The sequence below is a fragment of the Myodes glareolus genome, chromosome 9 (genome assembly GCF_982192425.1).
Source record: "Myodes glareolus chromosome 9, mMyoGla1.1, whole genome shotgun sequence".
Taxonomy (NCBI): Eukaryota; Metazoa; Chordata; class Mammalia; order Rodentia; family Cricetidae; genus Myodes; species Myodes glareolus.
The window spans coordinates 89,339,565-89,356,759 of record NC_142034.1 but is presented as its reverse complement, the minus strand read 5'-3'; the positions used below and the strand labels follow the sequence as shown (position 1 = coordinate 89,356,759).

At 45.6% G+C, this 17,195-nt stretch overlaps 1 protein-coding gene across 1 annotated transcript in view; it reads right to left on the bottom strand.

Moving 5' to 3' along the window:
• Dock2 (dedicator of cytokinesis 2) overlaps nt 1–17,195 on the bottom strand; it is a 408,709-nt gene that overhangs the window by 350,172 nt on the left and 41,342 nt on the right. Inside the window, exons 6-9 of the mRNA XM_048436014.3 lie at nt 15,509–15,657; nt 9,059–9,194; nt 6,842–6,996; nt 2,411–2,492 (exon numbers count right to left, since the gene is read on the bottom strand). Of these exons, the coding sequence (XP_048291971.1) occupies nt 2,411–2,492; nt 6,842–6,996; nt 9,059–9,194; nt 15,509–15,657 (522 nt within the window). The remainder of the gene's footprint in view (nt 1–2,410; nt 2,493–6,841; nt 6,997–9,058; nt 9,195–15,508; nt 15,658–17,195) is intronic.

Sequence of the window (17,195 nt, the reverse complement as noted above, 5' to 3'; positions counted from 1 at the left end):
CAAACTGCCTGAACACATGCTTTGCAGCCCAGGTAGAATTCTTGGCCCAGCATGTGAACAAGCTATCCTCGTTGAGAATGCAGGCTCCAGTCTAAGGCTGTCCCCACCCAGTCACCTCTATTCTGGTATTGCAAAATTCCAACATTTGGTGGAAAGACAAGCAATAGAACTTAAAAGGCATCTCCTGCTATAACAATGTCTGCATTAGCACGTCTTTCCCTTCCTCGTCCTTTTTCCTGCAGCTCCAGACTGGACTAATGCATCGGGGGGCCTCGTGATACACCCCATTTCCATACGGCAGACCAAAGAGGACAAACTCTTAGGGAGTCGATGCAGGAGACATCAGCAATCAGCCAGACCCTTATGCCAACTTCTCAGGTCCAAGGAGTCACCATCCTGACCCCAAACAGGAGACCAGAGAGAGAGCAAACATCCAGAGGGTAGAGAAAGAAGGCCAACTAGTGCCCCAGCTGCCAGGTCGTATCTCATACCCAACTTCAGTCAACATTGCTGTGACACCCAGCTGAAAGGGGCTCGCAGTCCTACGTCATTGTGCCGCCCTGTTTTAATTACCGTTGCTATTTGGATCGCTTTCTGACATTGCTACTGTGTCTTTACTCATTTATTTATTAATTATATTTTAATAAAATTTTATTTTATGTTTTTTCTCCTTTTCTGCAGTCTGAAGCTGCAGAAAAGAAGAGTAGGGAGAAAAGGCATGCTAACACCCCTGGTTATTATAGTAGTTGATGCTGATTCTAAGTTCTATTGTTCCGCTTCCCCCCAAATACTGAAATTCTGTAAGAACAAAGTATAATCATTTTTAAAAATAAAACTAATGAAAATTAATTTTATGTCAATTATTATTAATAATTTATTATTATTTCAGGACCCCTATTAGTGGACCTGAAAGCAGAGGCCTCATCAGCTTGCTTGCTGCTGTACCCTAGCAGCAGGCGCTGAGCTTACAAGTGGCTCTTGAATCCATACAAAACATAAGAGCACCATGACCTTTCATATTTCCAAATGAAGCTGTCAATCATCTCAAGGGAGGGACACATCAGTCTGTCCAGCCAATCAACCGAAGGTCTCAAGGTCACTTGTTCTGCGGAGCAGAGGTGTGGCACCACAGAATTCAGAGAAGCCAGGATCCCATTCTCACTAATCCTGTGTGACACAAACTTGCCCCTGCCTTTTCCTTCACGCTCATATCAGGGGCTGGTCCTCTGCACAGCAAAGCACTGATTTATTCCCTGTCCTCCCCCGTCTCATGGAACATATGTCTTTTGGTTTAATCACGAAGCCCTGTGGGACTCTCCTATTTATCAAGCAAATAAATAGGCTCCTCCTTCTAACTAGCAATAGATATACAAGATTGAAGTGCATTTGTATATGCCAAGAAAACTCTGTCTCAGCAATTAGAACCTATGATCCCATTCCATGCCTCTGGCCTATTTTTTCAGGAAATAACAAACAAAATAAATCAAATACACCCCCAATCTAATCACAATGTAACATAAGACACTGCACTTAATGGGCTGTAACAGGGAAATTATTGTAGAGCAAGGTAGGTTAATCTAGCATGTCGGTCACTTCTGGATCCAACTCATCAGTTTGGTCAATGCCAAAACCCATCCCAGCTCCTCCTCCATAATTTCCCCCTCTAATGCAGGCAATGGAGCACGGAGGAGCAAAGTCTTCTCCCCAAAGGAGCTTGTAGACAATGCTTGTATCCTTAGTGAAGAAAGGATAGGAGAGAGGGGTCTCTGCTGGAAATTACCTTATCTCATTCTGTTTACTGAGCCCCCTGCTCAGAGCTAAAGGGCCAAGTTCACTCTCAGAAACAACCCATCCAAATAACAATTGACTTTATCCTTCTACATATAAGTCATGCTAGTTAAGTATTAGTATTTGGAAGGATGGTCCTAAGGACATGCCAGGTCTTTAATTACCTATGGCTTAATTATATTCAGAATGTCCCATTGACTAAGACAGCCAGTGTCCTTGAAAGATCCTATTTTTTTTTCCTGATGAATTTTAGAAGTGTTTTCAGAAAGGCCTGAACTAAAGAAAGAAAATTAGATTTACTGTGAATTAACGAGAAAATCAAAACTAGTAGCATCTGTGCCCTGGTCACCTAACCATTGCTGATCAGGGAGACACACTTGCTAAGATGGTACTGTTGTCTGTGTGCACAGAGTGAGAAAGACAGGGAAGGGGAAGAGCAAAGGAGAAGACTCATCTTCCCAACGCCCAACGACATCCTTAAGACACATAATGACTCCATGAACAATGAGCCCTATAAAAAGCCAGAGCACAGCTCTGTGTGGATCCCCGCTCCATCCTGAGCAATGCCCAGCCAGCCTCTCTCCCAAGGCCAGGTCATTGGGCGTGTAGAGCACACACTCACCGTGAAGACCACCTTCAGGTTATTGAGCATCTCAATCTCCTTTGGGAATCCCTTGCTGCCCCATCGTACCAGATAGTTCTCACTGTGGGAGGAAGAATAGCAGTCTGTTACAGGTGGGGCATCCGTTCAAAGACATGCAGGAGCATCAGCTACATTTTTAGCACTGTAGTGGCTACTGGAGACAGGGAGATGTTTGAGAGAGCCTTCCCTCTGAAGGACAAGTTGTGTTGGGAGACAGACATTAAGTGGGGGACGAAATATGAACATATGTGTATCCATGCACACCTTTCCTCCCCAACTGCTAAGAACATCCTGGCGCAGCTGCCTAGTATTTTTTGCTGAGCAGCTGCATACTCTCGGTAGAGGTTATTGGCAAAGTCAGAGATGAGAGAGGAGAGGATTTTAGCAGGCTCTGAAGAACACCATGAGTGTATCTCCCTTTCCAGCCCACTCTCCTTCTGAGACTGAGTCAGGATTTGGATTTTTTTGAAGTGGTCCTTTGAAGGTACAACTGTTTCTACTAACAGGATGTCTTAGTATGAGGAGCCGCACAGTTGTCACCTTCAATCCACTTAAATAGACTATTCTACTGCCATTTGGCAATTGCAATGGCATGCAAGTGTGCTGTGAAGAAAACATTCAAGACGTTGTAAGAATGCACGTTGGAAAGTCCTGCCCTGGCATAGGTGGTGAGAGACATCTTTGCTAAAGAAAACACATGTAGTCAAATTGAGCACGGACTAGAAAAGGTTTCAGGCGAGGTAAAGATGTGTGTAAAAGCCATGGACGGAATCCGGGAAAGAGTTTTAAGAGTTAAGTGGTGTGGGGAAAATTATACAGAGACCCAGAGCAAATGGGCCTTGTAGATCATCTGGGGATGTTCGACTCGCTCTTAAAACTAATGGAGGGAGCTGGGGAGATGGATCAGGGCTATGAGCTCTTGCTGCTCTTGCAAAGGACCCAGGTTTGGTTCTCAGCACCCACATGCAGAAGCTCTCATTGGCATGCAACTCCAGTTCCAGGGTAACTAAGACCCTCATCTGGACTCTGCAGGCATCTTCACAAACGTGGCATGCATGGAAATAGGCACACAAATACAGATAAAATAGAATAAACTTTGCAAAAAAATTGTGAAGTAATAGAAATACAGTGAAGAATTGTATGAAGGGATGGTGACAACCATTACTCAGCTATCCCCGAGGATTTAGGCATCATAATCTGCTATCTGACCACTACCGGCAATCACATATACCCCCTGTAGTGAGTACTACCCGCCCATCCAGGCCAGAAAGACCGAAGAAGCAGCACTAACGTTACTTAGAAGCATAGTACACTTTACTGAGATGAGTCATTAGGTGTTTTATGCCATCCAGAAGCACACAGTTGATGTTAAATAAATGCCCACTAATTTAAAGTAAGAATATTAAAATAATAATATAACCAAATTCATTCTAGTAGGCAGCATAAAAGAATTCAATGAGGTGAAAGAAAACTGCCTTACTTAGAGCCCTCTCTCTCTCTCTCTCTCCCTCTCTCTCTCTCTCTCTCTCTCACACACACACACACACACACACACACAGAGAGAGAGAGAGAGAGAGAGAGAGAGAGAGAGAGAGACCTTCCCTCCACTCAGATTGATAATTGCCTTCTTGTTTGAATGGTATTTGCTTGTTTGTTTGAAGTTTTGTTGTTAGGTTGCTGTTTTTGCTTTTGTTTACTTTGAAAACGGTGGGTATTGAAGTCTTGGACTTGTATATGCAAGGTAAGTGCTGGAGTACAGAGGTGTACCCTCAGGCCGGTTGTTTCTGTTGCTGTTGTTGATTTTCCCCAGAGTGGCGCTGAACTCACAACCTTCTTGCCTCAGTCTCCAGGATAGCTGAGATGACAAGTCCGCTCCACCCAGCCAGACCCACTCACACTGTTCACCAGAGTAGGTCGAACAAAACTTAAAGAAGGACATGGACCTAGAGCGCACGGGGTCCAGCCTTCAATCAACCAAAGGTCAAAACACAAGCAAATTAAGTGTACAATTACCTTCTGTTTTCATTTTTGGTAAGAGCCAAAATTTTCAGTGGGATTGACAGCAAACTGTCCAAGAAGGCTCTGTCAGTAATATGTTAAGTGATTCCCCTGATTATTTATGGATTACTCGTATTGAAGTACCTGGGTTCTGCCCAGTACCTTTCATCACATGTAGCAATCCCCTTTCTGACCAGCTTGCTGCCTCTAAACAGCAGGCGCCAGCAATTTCCTTTGGAGAGAAATGCAATCATAAATAAGAAAAGCAATTTAGAGGGCTGAACTGCTCCCATCCATTCTTGCTCAAGAAGAGCTGATGATAGAATCTGAAGGCTTGAGCCTTCACCATTGACACAGGTGAGGAGGAGGAAGGATTGTTCCATCCTCTTAAACTCTTGGGGACATAAGCTCAGTACTGGCCTCATGCCCACGCTGTTACGTTTTTGCCCTACCAAAAAAAAAAAAAAACCCGTATTTTCAATTTCCATTCTTTGGGTATCCTGGGAGCCTGGCCACAAATGGTCCTGACATGGAAAGATCAGTACCAGGCAACTTGTCTCCAGTTCACATCTGAGCCCCCACAGAGGAAGTCTTAACTTCTGCCTGGGAAAGTAGGTTAACAGTGGTTAGAGTGGGCAGGAAAGGAGAGTGCAGTATGAGGAAGAAAAAGAGCACCTAAGTCAAGTCAGACTAACACAGGGAATGTTCCAGGCCCCTCTTCTGTGCTTTGTTTTCTCCTGGTTAGCATTTTCACCATCTTGGTGCTTCCCCGCCCCCATTCCTGCTCCTCCTAAGGGCTGCCCTGTGTCCCTGACACTCACAAAGGCACCACTCAGGCACCTCCCCTCGCCCATATCATCCAGGGTGGTACATCAGGGAACACAGTGGCCATCTCAGTGATCTATCGCCTCCCTCCACAAAGCTGGCTGAGGCCATCCATCATTGAGTGGACTAGGGGCCAGGCAACCTCACTGATGCCGATCCAAGTTGTCACATATCTAAGGGACACGGGGCTTCTAACAGTGCTGTCAACTGCCTCCAGGGCAATTTTTAGGAGATAGCCAGGAACTTAGGGCACATAGGTCAAGGGTCCTAAAGGAGCAGAAACTAGTGTATTTCTAGTATCTGCTGGGTGTGATCAAGTAAGTACCAAGTTCTAGTATCATATCCACTGAGACTGAGCCAGCTGAATGATAGGGACTTAGATGTGTGATAAAGTCTAGCTTTCGAGGAGAAGGGTGCTGAAACTCTGGTGGCAAGCGGAAAAAAAAAGAAAAGAAAAGAAAAAAAAAAACCCTGAGTGGCAAAATCAAATGGAATGTAATTTGTCTTTAGAGTCAGATAGGCATAGATCTAAGCTTCAGCTCGGTCGTTTATAAACAGGTGTGACTTCAGGCATGTTTTCTGACCTCTTCGAGTTTCACTTTCTCGCCAAAACTTCACTCTAGGTTCAAATGAGATCGAATATAGAGCTCGGTGCAGTCCTCCTACCTGAACAGCCCAGCCGTGCTTCACCGTCTCCGGGAGAACCCACTGTTAACTAAAGCACCACCACTCCTCACGGTGCGCTGCCTGTGACTTCATCTAATCACCCTAATGTTGAACTAGGAAAATACCATCTTCCTTATAAACACGGAAGGATCATAATCCAGCTCCGTTTTAATGTGCCAAACAGGAACCATTCCTCCAAAACCCTCACTGCATAGAAACCAATAAGGATCACCTGAGAGCAAGGACTGGCTGAGCCACAAGCACAGGGGAAGGGGATGAATGGGGCAGAAGGGAACAATCTTCAAGATTCCCAAAGGCGTTTTCCCTCCTTGAGCTGAGTCACCCAGAAGTTTCCTAGCTTCCTTCACTCCCAAGAGCAGTCAATGGCAGGCATTCACGATGATGCCCATTGGTATGCTGTGCCCATATTCACCTGTGCTTTTCTCATTAAAGTCTGAAAGCAATGGCCCAGAGAGGTCAACGCTCACAGTTTGCAAACAGCCGACTCAAGCGTCAGTCTGTTTAGCAGCCTCATTAGGGTTAAGGAAAATCAAACAGCAGAATGAGTGTGTGAGCTTTTGTGGGGGATGGAGATTTTCCACCATTCATTTCTCAGCTCCCATTTTAAAAACAGGTATTTTTATCCTATCCATTGCTATTTGTCTGAGTCTTGCAATTTTTCATCACCAAGACACATTACCATAACCACAAATCCGTTGAGAAAACAAATCAGGGGCAAATAGCACTTCCGCCCAACTCCCACACCCTCCCAAGGAGTCCTTCCCACACTTTCACTGATGCTGAGTTTCTTTTCTGGAAGGGACTACTCCGCAAAGAAAGGTGAGAGGAAAAGATCCTTTGTGTGTCGCCCAGTCCAGCTTCCCACAGGTTGAGCAGCCAGGACACACCGGACACACTGACCTTATGACCATTTGTTTGTTGGGGTCGTAGAGAGACATGAAGAGTTCAGCATCCTCCCCAATTCGGCACACAAAGTTTCTCACAAAGACGTAGAGGCTGTGGGTAGGAGATGAGGAGATCCGAGAATACATCCCGTAATCTGGCTGGTCTTTTGACTGAAGCGTAGAAAGAAGAAGAAAAAAAGGAAGATATAACAAGTAAGCCCAGTACCACGTAAAACAATAGAAACACTGTCTGGAGTACGAGGAGCCCCTCCACTGTAAGCTGGAATAGTTGAGCATTCAGCCAGCTCAGTCACCGTAAGTGTTTGCAGTCTGAGGGTTGTCACTTTGACCCTGCTTGCTTTCATCTTCCTATCCTGGGAGATGTTACCACTGACCCATAACTCTCCATGAAGTTAGTGGCATAAAAAGCACACATTATAAAGGAAATCTGTAAGTGTTCGTGTGTTTGGTTAATTTTATGTCAACTTGACACAAGTTAAAGTCACTTGGAAAGAAAGACTCTCAACTGAGAAAAAACCCTCCATAAGATTGGCCCGTAGGCAAATCTGTCAAGAATTTTCTCTATTGCTAACAGAGAGAAGAAGGCATAGCCCACCGCAGGCAGTGGTATCCTGGGCGGGTGGTCCTGAGTTGTATAAGAAAGCAGGCTGAACAAAGCCATGAGGAACAAGCAAGGAAGCAGTGGTCCTCCATGGCCTCTGCTTCTGTTCCTGCCTTGAGTTCCAGTTCTGACTCCCCTTGGTGACAGAGTGTGTCCTGTGCATTGTAAGCTGCTTTGATCACAGCAATAGAAATCCTAACTAAGATATGGCTCTTAGTAGCATTATGCCAGGTTGCACATTGGCAACTACCCAAACACCCTACAATCAGACAGTGATTATCAGTACGGCCAGTGATAAACACATCAACATTAGGCCAGCAGTATACTGACTCAGCACTGATAAAAAACAAAACAAAACAAAAATGTTCATTAATATGCGTACTAAAAGGAATTCCCAAAACAATATGCTAAGTCAAAAATGCCCAAGAAAAAAAAATAACACTGGATATTCTATTTGGATACTCTAGAAGAGTCAGAACGAGGAAGAGAATACAAATTATGGATTTCTGGGCTTGAATGAGGAAGGTACATGAAGAAGTTTGTAAGGAAGATGGTAGCATTATCTGTACGCCAATTGTTGAGGGGAATATCCATCACCATGCATTACTAACATACATCTAAGTGAAGCTTAGCGATAGCGATTTTTACTACGTGAAAGCAAGTCCAAAAATGTAGTTGCTTTCCAATAACTCACAGCAATTAATCAGAGCCCAAGTCTATCCATCTTAATGAACTATACAGTAAGAACAATCATTCTGACACCGTGAAGCTCTACATTAGAGTCTTCGTTTTCACTATCAGATCTATTTTTGTGCACTTATGCATGAATAATTTATTTTGATGCATTATAGTTTTGTTTGCAGGTGTCTGTCTTAAAAAAAATAAGGTTTTAATTAAGATAAAAATACACGGCAGTTAAAGTGGCCGTGTTTAAATATAAACCAGGCTTAATCTTCCTTCAAGTCTTTTGCTGGCTTGCCATCCTACTTAGATGGCTGTCTGAGCTCTTTCTCCCACAATCCCCAGGCTGCTCTGGAGCCAGACTCTGCTGCTTACTTCTGCAAATTAGACCACTCCCCACAGCTCACCGGGCCCCACCCACACCAGACTTCTTCAGGACTTACCTCAGTGCCTTTGCATTTGCTGCTTCCCCTACCTGGAGCACCTGCCACAGATCCCCTCGGGACATCCCCCCTCAGTGGCTTCGACATTATTCTTTCACGCCTCCAAGAGACCTTTCCTGCCCAGTCCTCGCAAAGCAGTCCCTGATTCGCGGTGCCTACTTTATTGTCTTTTATCAGCCGCTACAGTCATCTTTTAATTAATTAATTTACATCTTTGCTACCTTTCTTCTCTTCTTTCCTCTAGAATCTAAAAGCTCCAAGACTGGGAAACCTGCCTGGCGTTTAATTACTTGTGGGCCGCACGCCTAATAAGTTACAGATCTAAGTACAAAAACTTAATACAGCCTTCATTGTTGCTGATCATCTCAGGTTGGAGGGCAGATGGCCCCTTGAAATCACACAGTGCAGTCTACGAGCCTGTGATTTTCAGTTTACAGTGTGCGAAACGTCAGCTTGGCTTGGCCAAAGCCTCCAGAGCAGAGCTCACCATTTCCTCTTTGATGCGCTCTGTGATTTTTTCGGTCGCCTCCTCGTGAGCATGGAACAAGCTGATGATGCTGGTGTTATCAGGGTCCAGTATGTTTCCATCTTCGTCTCTGACAATTAGATCAAGCTCAAGGATTCTGTAAGGCAAGAACCAAAGGCGACACTCACTGGAGAGGCCTTAGGGTGTGGTGTCTTCTGCAGCAAAGGGTTGATTAGAAGTTAAAACCTCTACTTCGGGAACCTCTACTTGGGAGCAGCTAAGGAAGCTGATCAATAACGGAACACTAGGTAGTGGGATTTTTAAGTGTATCATTTCGGGGCTGGTGAGAGGGCTCAATCAGGAAAATGCTCTTTTTCCAAGCAAGGGGACTTGAGCTAAATTCTCTGAACCCACAGAACAAAAGCAGGCATGGTGGCAGATGCTTCTAATGCCAACGCTGGAGAAACAGGCAGATCCCTAGTGTTCCCTGGCTGGCCAGCCTAGTCAACTTGATGAGTTCTAGGCTGGTGAAAGACCTTGTGTATAATAAATAAATGGGAGCAGGTGGACGGAGCCTAAAGTATAACACTCCAGGTTGTCCTCCCGCCTGTGTCTCCCTCTGCACACACATTGTACCTGCATACATGAAAGCATGCACACACAGAGATAGTGTGTTTTGGCGTATTTTGCAAAATATCTCCATGAACAAAATAAAATGTGGAACAACAGTGCGTTCTATATGAAATAAGCCAAACCACAGAACAATGACAAACCTAGCCAGACGTGTTTCCTAGTTGTATGTATAAGAATAGCCATGAGCAAAGATCTAGATGCAAACATAAGGACCACAGTGCAGACCTGGGTTACCCATGAGAAAAGCAGAGGGCCTGGGACTGGGAGGCATGGAGTAGTCCAAGGAGACATATGTGGTGTCTCGGTTTGCTTAATGTTTCACTCCATACACACACACACACACACACACACACACAGGTACTCACATATTATTCAATAGTATACGGAAATGGTTGTTGAGGCAAAGCGATCTGGGATATATTGATTGCTACCCACTACCTGATCTTCAGCTGCTCAGCTCCCAGGCCACAAGCTTTCGCTTCTTTGGCATTGATCTGTGTCAACAGCACCTGTCACTCTGCCTGTCACCAGCACAGACAGGAAAGTCACAAGCAGTAACTCTCTTCAGCTGGTACTGCACTCAGCACCCCCTGAAAGCCTGGTGCTGTTTGTACTCATTCCCATTCCCCATTTAAAAGAGACTAAGAAGAGGGAGCTGGTTAATTGTCTCAAAGTCACAGTATTAATGCAAGCTAACACAGCACCCTCCCTGCACTCTGCACCCGTACTCTAAACTGTTCTCCTCTTGGGAACAGTGTATGGATCGGGCCGGGAGGAGGGGTGGGTTGGCAGATTGTAACGTGAAGCTCCTCTTGCATTTGATGCTGGTCAGAGAGTATCAATCATCCGTGCTTAGAAGAACGGTTCGGAGAAGGCCAACAGTCACCTTGTTGGGCTCCATTACAAAGTATCAGGCTTCAGAGGCATATCAAGGGCAAATGAAGGAGATTACAGCTTCCTCTTACTTAAGAACCAGAATTGGAGGCACACCTTGCATCGCATCCAGATACAAACAGGAGGGAGCCAAGGATCACCGATTTGGACGTTCATTGGGAAATTAACTCCCAGCTACATATGACTCATAACGTTGCCTGCCCGTGCTGCCCAGAGAGCAATGCCAAGAGGGATAAATGAACTCAGCTAATGCTGAGCAGAGGCTCACGTGACCTCGGAAAAGATGGAGAGGAGCCAATACATAATTTAGCCTCGAGATCTCTCTAGCTCTTCCCCTCAAAACTGATCAAAGGGGATTCAGTTCTGAAATGGATGAATAAAACATCCTCCCAGGTCCAGCTGTCTTGAGACTTGGAGAACTCAGGTAAGGATTCCTCGTTGCTTGGATATGGAACAGCTTGTTCATGGCCATTCTCCTTCGGAACATGGGCGCAGTCAGGGCTGTCTTTCAGGTGGACCCCACTATGCTGAATCAGCATCTGTTCATTTTGGGGAAAGGGATGTTTTGATGCGGTCTCCTCAGAGGGGAGCCCCATTGCTCTCTTCTGGTCAAGAAAGCAAGACCACAAACCTGAGCAGGGGTACAACAGGAAATCCCCCACCCCATAAATATTTTTAAAAGAAAGAGAATAAAGGAACCCTGAACTAAATTTTGCCAGGCTCACTGTGACACTCGGAACAAATCTAAGCATCTCTACTAGGCGCTCCAGGCTTCCTTCCCAGCGCCTGTCTGCACTCACCACTCATTTCCCTGACTGCTGCTCGGAGACGCTCATAACCACTTGTGTTACTCAAACTGTCTGGATGTTGTGACTAAATGCTTTATGGAAACAGTCTTCAAAGATGAAGGATGTGCCTTGGCTCACTAGTTCATGGTGGGTATGCAATGATGGGGTAGTGCAGCTCCTTTCTTGGTAACCATGAAGGAGAGAAAGGGGGATCCAGGATGGGACGAGGGTCAGATGTAGATCCCAAGGACACACCCCATAAAGAAATACTTCCCTTCCTCACCTTCCAATAATGCTGCCATACTATGAATAGGTCAAGAAAGTAGGAATCAAAGCCATCAAGATACCTAGAAACACCTTCAGAGATACGCCTGGACTAGTGTTTATTAATCCCCCAGGCATTTATTAACCCAATCAAGTGACAATCAAGATTAACCATTGTAACACTTCACCTAGTGTCCTAGTTAGCTTTAACTGTCAACTTGACTGCCTAGCATCACCAACTGAGGAACTTCCTAGAGCGGGTTGACCTATGCCCCTGTTTCTCCACCTGTAGGTCATGACCCTCCCAAGGATTGCTTCTAAGATATTTACATTATGATTCATAACAGCAGCAAAAATATAGTATAAAGTACCAGTGAAATAATCTTATGGTTGGGGGTGACCACAACATGAGGAACTGTATTAAAGGGTCTCAGCACTAGGGAAGTTGAGAACCACTGGCCTCTGGGTATGTCTGTGGGGAACTATCTTGATTACTAACTGATGCAGGAGGCTGCAGCCCACTGTGGGTAGCACCATGCCCAGACAGGTGGTTCTGTCCTATATAAGAACACTAAGGAAGCATGAGCCTATGAGTGAGTAAGCCAGAAAGCAGGATTCTTCTTTGATTTCTTCTTCAAGTTCCTGCTTGAGCATCTGTCTGTAATTCTCACAAGGATGGGTTGTGCCCTAGAAAGGTAAGCCATGTAAACCCTTTCCACTTCTGAGTTGCTTTTGATTAGGGTTTATCATAGCAACGGAGAGGAACCTGGAACACCCAGTGTGTAACTTCTGCTAGTTTTGTTAGTCAGAGCATCCACTTTGCTTCCTTCATCCCTCTTGCCTATGTCCACTCTACTCTTGAGAGTAAGTCTTCTTACCCACAGTGTCTCTTTGCTTCTCTGCCTTGCTCACTACATCATGCAGCCACTTGGAGGCAGAAGAACACAGCCCCTAAACACTTGGACCCTAGAACTATAATCCCAGCTCTGCTGCCTCTGGAGCCAAAGCACCAAACACTCTGTGAGCCTCCGTTTCCTCATCAGAGAAATGGTGACGGTGATGGTATCCACCTTCTAAACTCATTGTCATGATGAGCTGAATGTGGGTGGTGGGAGGTGATTAAAATATTCCTGCCAGATAGAGAGTGCTCAGAAAGTTACCATCAGCACCCCCTCACTTCTTGTTATCATTTCTGCCTTACATGGAGGTTGTATTATACATTGTATAAGTCTGTACCCAAAGACACCACCCTACAAACGATGGAATTCTGCTACCTGAACAAATGGAATGGGGAGACTCTTAACATCTTTCCAGGACTCAGATTCAGCTGCTCTGGTGTTCTTTTTGCTTCCTTGAAGTTCTGTCCAGATTCTAGCCTCCTGGATGCAAGGAAGCCATCCATCCTACACAGAAGCCGCAAGTCCAAGATACCAGGGCAATAGTAAAGTGCCCAGTTCTCTTACTTCCAACTGAAGCAGCAGGCAAGAGAAGCAAGAAACAAAGGACCCCTTAGCTTAGGCTCTGTGGTGGGCCATCTCTCACTTCCCCAAAGGGAAAGGTTGAAAATAAAGACACCAGACTGGGCTAGTGGCTGTTACAGAGGGGGGCCTAGCTTAGGGTGAGCTGTCTTCCTCTTCCTTCTCCCACTATCACCCTCCACTCATTCCGTTACCACTGTGGCAAAACCTCCCAGGCAAAAAATCAGAAATGACTAAGGCAGCGATGGTTGCAAAAGGGCAACGGTGTGAGGAAAGGCAGGACAGAGCCGATGATTGGATACTTCAGATGCTCAGTGGCTGCAGGAATACTTACCATAGCCAGAGGGGCAGGAAGGGAAGGGAAGAGGACCTTCTATAAACGACGGTCATCTCTACCACCCTAGACCTTCTCAGGAGACCCACTGAGGAAATCACATCTGAAGGTTATTCTGCAGAGCAGAAAACACCCTGAGTTCCCACATGCTCGGCTGCAGCTGTGCTCAGCTAAGACACAAGCACACCCATGGCAGAAGCAGCTGCATGGCGAACCCTATCACTGTGGGATGACATGCTGTGAAAACAGATTTGGACACACGTCCAAGATGCCATCAGGGGACCAGCAGAGGGACGGGCTTCCGGGATGGGAAGCAGGTGGACACTGGCCTTGTCTTTCTGCATTGGAACCTTATCCTGGTGAACACAACGAATGCAGGAGAGTCTGACTACTGAGTAATGTCTTCCTAGTCTCTAGAGACTTCCCTCAAGTCCAGGGTTCAGTCCCCTCTCTGTGGTCTCGGAACATGCCATGATCTCTCCTGCACCTTGGTGTCCCCATTTTGTCGGCTTAAAACGTCTTTACCCTTCACGCCGGAAGGAGCATCTCCTCCAGGGAGCTTCTCCTAGCTTCCATCTCCAAATCTGTGAACAACAGTCTTGCTTCCTAAGTTACCAAACTCACGGCAATACACAGCCGTTCAGTCATAGCATACTAACTGGACTGTGGCCCTGGTATCCCTTAATAGATAGGGACTTTTATTTCTGCAACACACACACATAGTAGGAAATCAATCTAATTATACTTGCTCCACACGTGTATGTTGGAATAAGTGAAAATATACATAGGAATTTGAAGGGCATTCATAAAACTGAAAGGGGAGAAAGGCTTTATAGTTTTCCAATGTAGCATAGGTCCACACCCTGGGGGTCTACACCCTGGGGGTCTACACCTTGGGGGTGACATTTTCTAGCTACCCAATGCTGAACAACCAACTTTACTTTTTTTTAAAAAAAAATATGAGTTGTATTATTTTTAATTGGTGCCCATGTGTGTACACACATACATGTACATGTGTGACTACTTAGAGTACAGAAGAGAAGGTTGGATTCCCTAGAGCTGGAGTTGTAAGCAGTTGTGAGTCACCATGTATGTGCTGGGAGCTAAAATGGCATCCTATGTAAAAGCATTGGATGCTTTTACACATGTATGTATGTATGTATGTAGTATGTATGTATGTATGTACTTATTTTGACAGAGTTTCTTTGTGTAGCCCTGGCTGTCCTGGAACTCATTCTGTAAACCAGGCTTGCCTTGAACTCAAAGAGGACCCTGCCTCTGCCTCCTGAGTGCTGGGATTAAAGGCATGTGCCATCACCGCCCAGCTCCAATGAGTGCTCTTAACTCCAGAGACATCTCTCCAGCCCCGACCTCCTGCCTTTAATGGCCTCGGTTCCTTCCTCTAAATTGAAGACTAAAAGGGATAATAAAACTACATGCCCTGCAGAGTTATTAAAAGAGCTCAGTGAAGCAGTGTCTGTAAGAAACTTGCCACACAACCTGGTATTTAAAACATGCCAATCGAGCATTAGTTCTGACACTAATGTTACTGTCAATGGATAATTAGTGTCAATGGATAGCCTTGCCTCGTCAGTTTGTTTCATTTTCTCCATAATGCCAGAGCATTCCAATTGCAACCAACCCTTGTTTCTGTTCCCGTTTGGTAAACACTTTTGTAACTGTGTGAATTAGGGGGAGGCATGTGGCTTGGATGACTCCAACTGGGGGAGCTAAACCTCACACCAGGAGAACTTTATCCATGCAGAGGTAAAGTGGCATCAGGTCGAAAGTGAATGAGCATGGCCGCACTCCCCGTCCCTCGGAAGTAGGTTAAGTAGTGTCCTAAATCTGCGCGGTACCCAGTAATAGTGACTGTATATGCAAGCCTCCACTCTGCTTGCGTGTCCCCGGGCCCCAGGGTGTAATAACACCGACACACACGCAGGGCTAAGGTAACAGCCTTCTCCCAAATAGAAAGTGGCAAACTCCAACTCTAAAAATGAAACTAGGCTTCTCCGAGGGAGAAAAGGAAGACAGGGAGGCTGGGTAAGGGGAGGAGATTTTCAGAGGCGAGAGGTACTTGTTGCCGTAGTCGATCTTGGATGTGACTTTCTGCTTTAGTTCCTTCAGCTCATCCTTGGGTAGCGTTCCTGAGAGGAGCTGGGACCGCCATTCCATCAGGTCGTACATCATGGACTGCACTTGGAGGAAGCGTTCCTTCTTGCTGGCCTAGGAGATGGAAGCCGTGGTGAATACCCACCCACACCAAAGGTATTTAGGAAGCTAGACCTCGGTGGGAGGGGGGGGGCGCAATCAGACCTCTCTCCAGCTTTGCCTGGCCTGTGGAGACAGAGTGATGCTCAGCTACCAATACCTTCCTTCTCCTTGGGCCACTAGACTTTCCAAAGCAGAAGTAATCCCTATCACTTCTCAGTAGAAACAAAAAGCCCTCTAACAGCCAGGGCTGGAAACATGGTTCAGCAGTTGTTATTAACACTTGCTGCTCTATAGAGGACCTAGGCTTGATTCCCAACACACACAGTGCATCTCCAGGTCCAGGGGATCTGATCCCCTCTTCAGGTCTCTGCTCGAATAGACATTCATGTAGTACACAGACATGCACAGAGGCAAAACAGTCACACACATAAAATAAAAGTAAAAAAATAAATCTAATAGCCAAAAGCTGATACACAAAGACAATCCATTTTGCAAATATGTCCTTCCTTCATTTTGGTAAATATGCAGAATAACTAAAGAAACAAAGAAAGAAAGTTTTCCAACTCGCATCCAAGAGAGGTGTTGCAATTTGAATACACAATGGTATGCACTAAATGTTTGGTCCTTACTGATGGTCCTTCTTTGAGAGGTGGGCCACTGGAGGTTATATCAAGTCTCTGAGCCCACACTCCCACCCCCTGCTTCCTATCTATCATGATGTAGACAGCTCTTCTCCTCCATGTGTTTCTACTGCGAAGACGCCATGCTAAATCACAGAACTAGATCCAATGACTGAAGCCATGAGCCAGCAGGAATCTCCCTACCCTAAGACATCTCTCGCGGGCATTTGGTCAAGGTGGGGGTGGGGGAATTTCCGATACAAAGGGACTTGTTGTACAGAACTGTCATCACGAACGCCTGCTATAATGGACGCTCCAGAGCTCGGGTCCTTTAAGACAAGGAACCAGAACTGTTTCTCTGATAGAAGGGGCTGTTGTTAGGACACCATTCCCTAAGACATGGTTTCTGTGGGAGGCAGGCTAGGTGGACAAAGATACAATGTCAAGTCCCCCTGACCCATCATGTAAGCCCCGTCTTCTTTGCAAGCTGTTTAAAAGAAAAAGAAAGGCATGGTTTCCTCTCACATACTTATTATCATGGGCATTTTTATATGTATGTTACAGATGTGTGGGTATATGAATGCAGACATGTCTGTACCATGGTATGTATGTAGAGGTCATAGGGAGCCTTTGGCTGCTGCTCCTCTCCTTATACAGAGTCTCTTGCCGTTGATCCTGCTGTGTGTGCCAGGCTGGCTGGTCTGGGAGCATCCAGGGATCCTTTTAAATCTACCCTGTCTCACACTAGCAGTGCTGGGACTACAGATGATTCCACATCTGACTTTATATAGAGTGTGAGGATTCACACTCGGATCCTCTTGCTTTCCCAGCAAGCACTTTTATCCACCGAGCAGTCTCTTCAGCTCAATTCATCTTTCTTTTCACAGAGAAAGGAGGTTTGGGACTCAGAACTTTTTGACAGCTACTGTA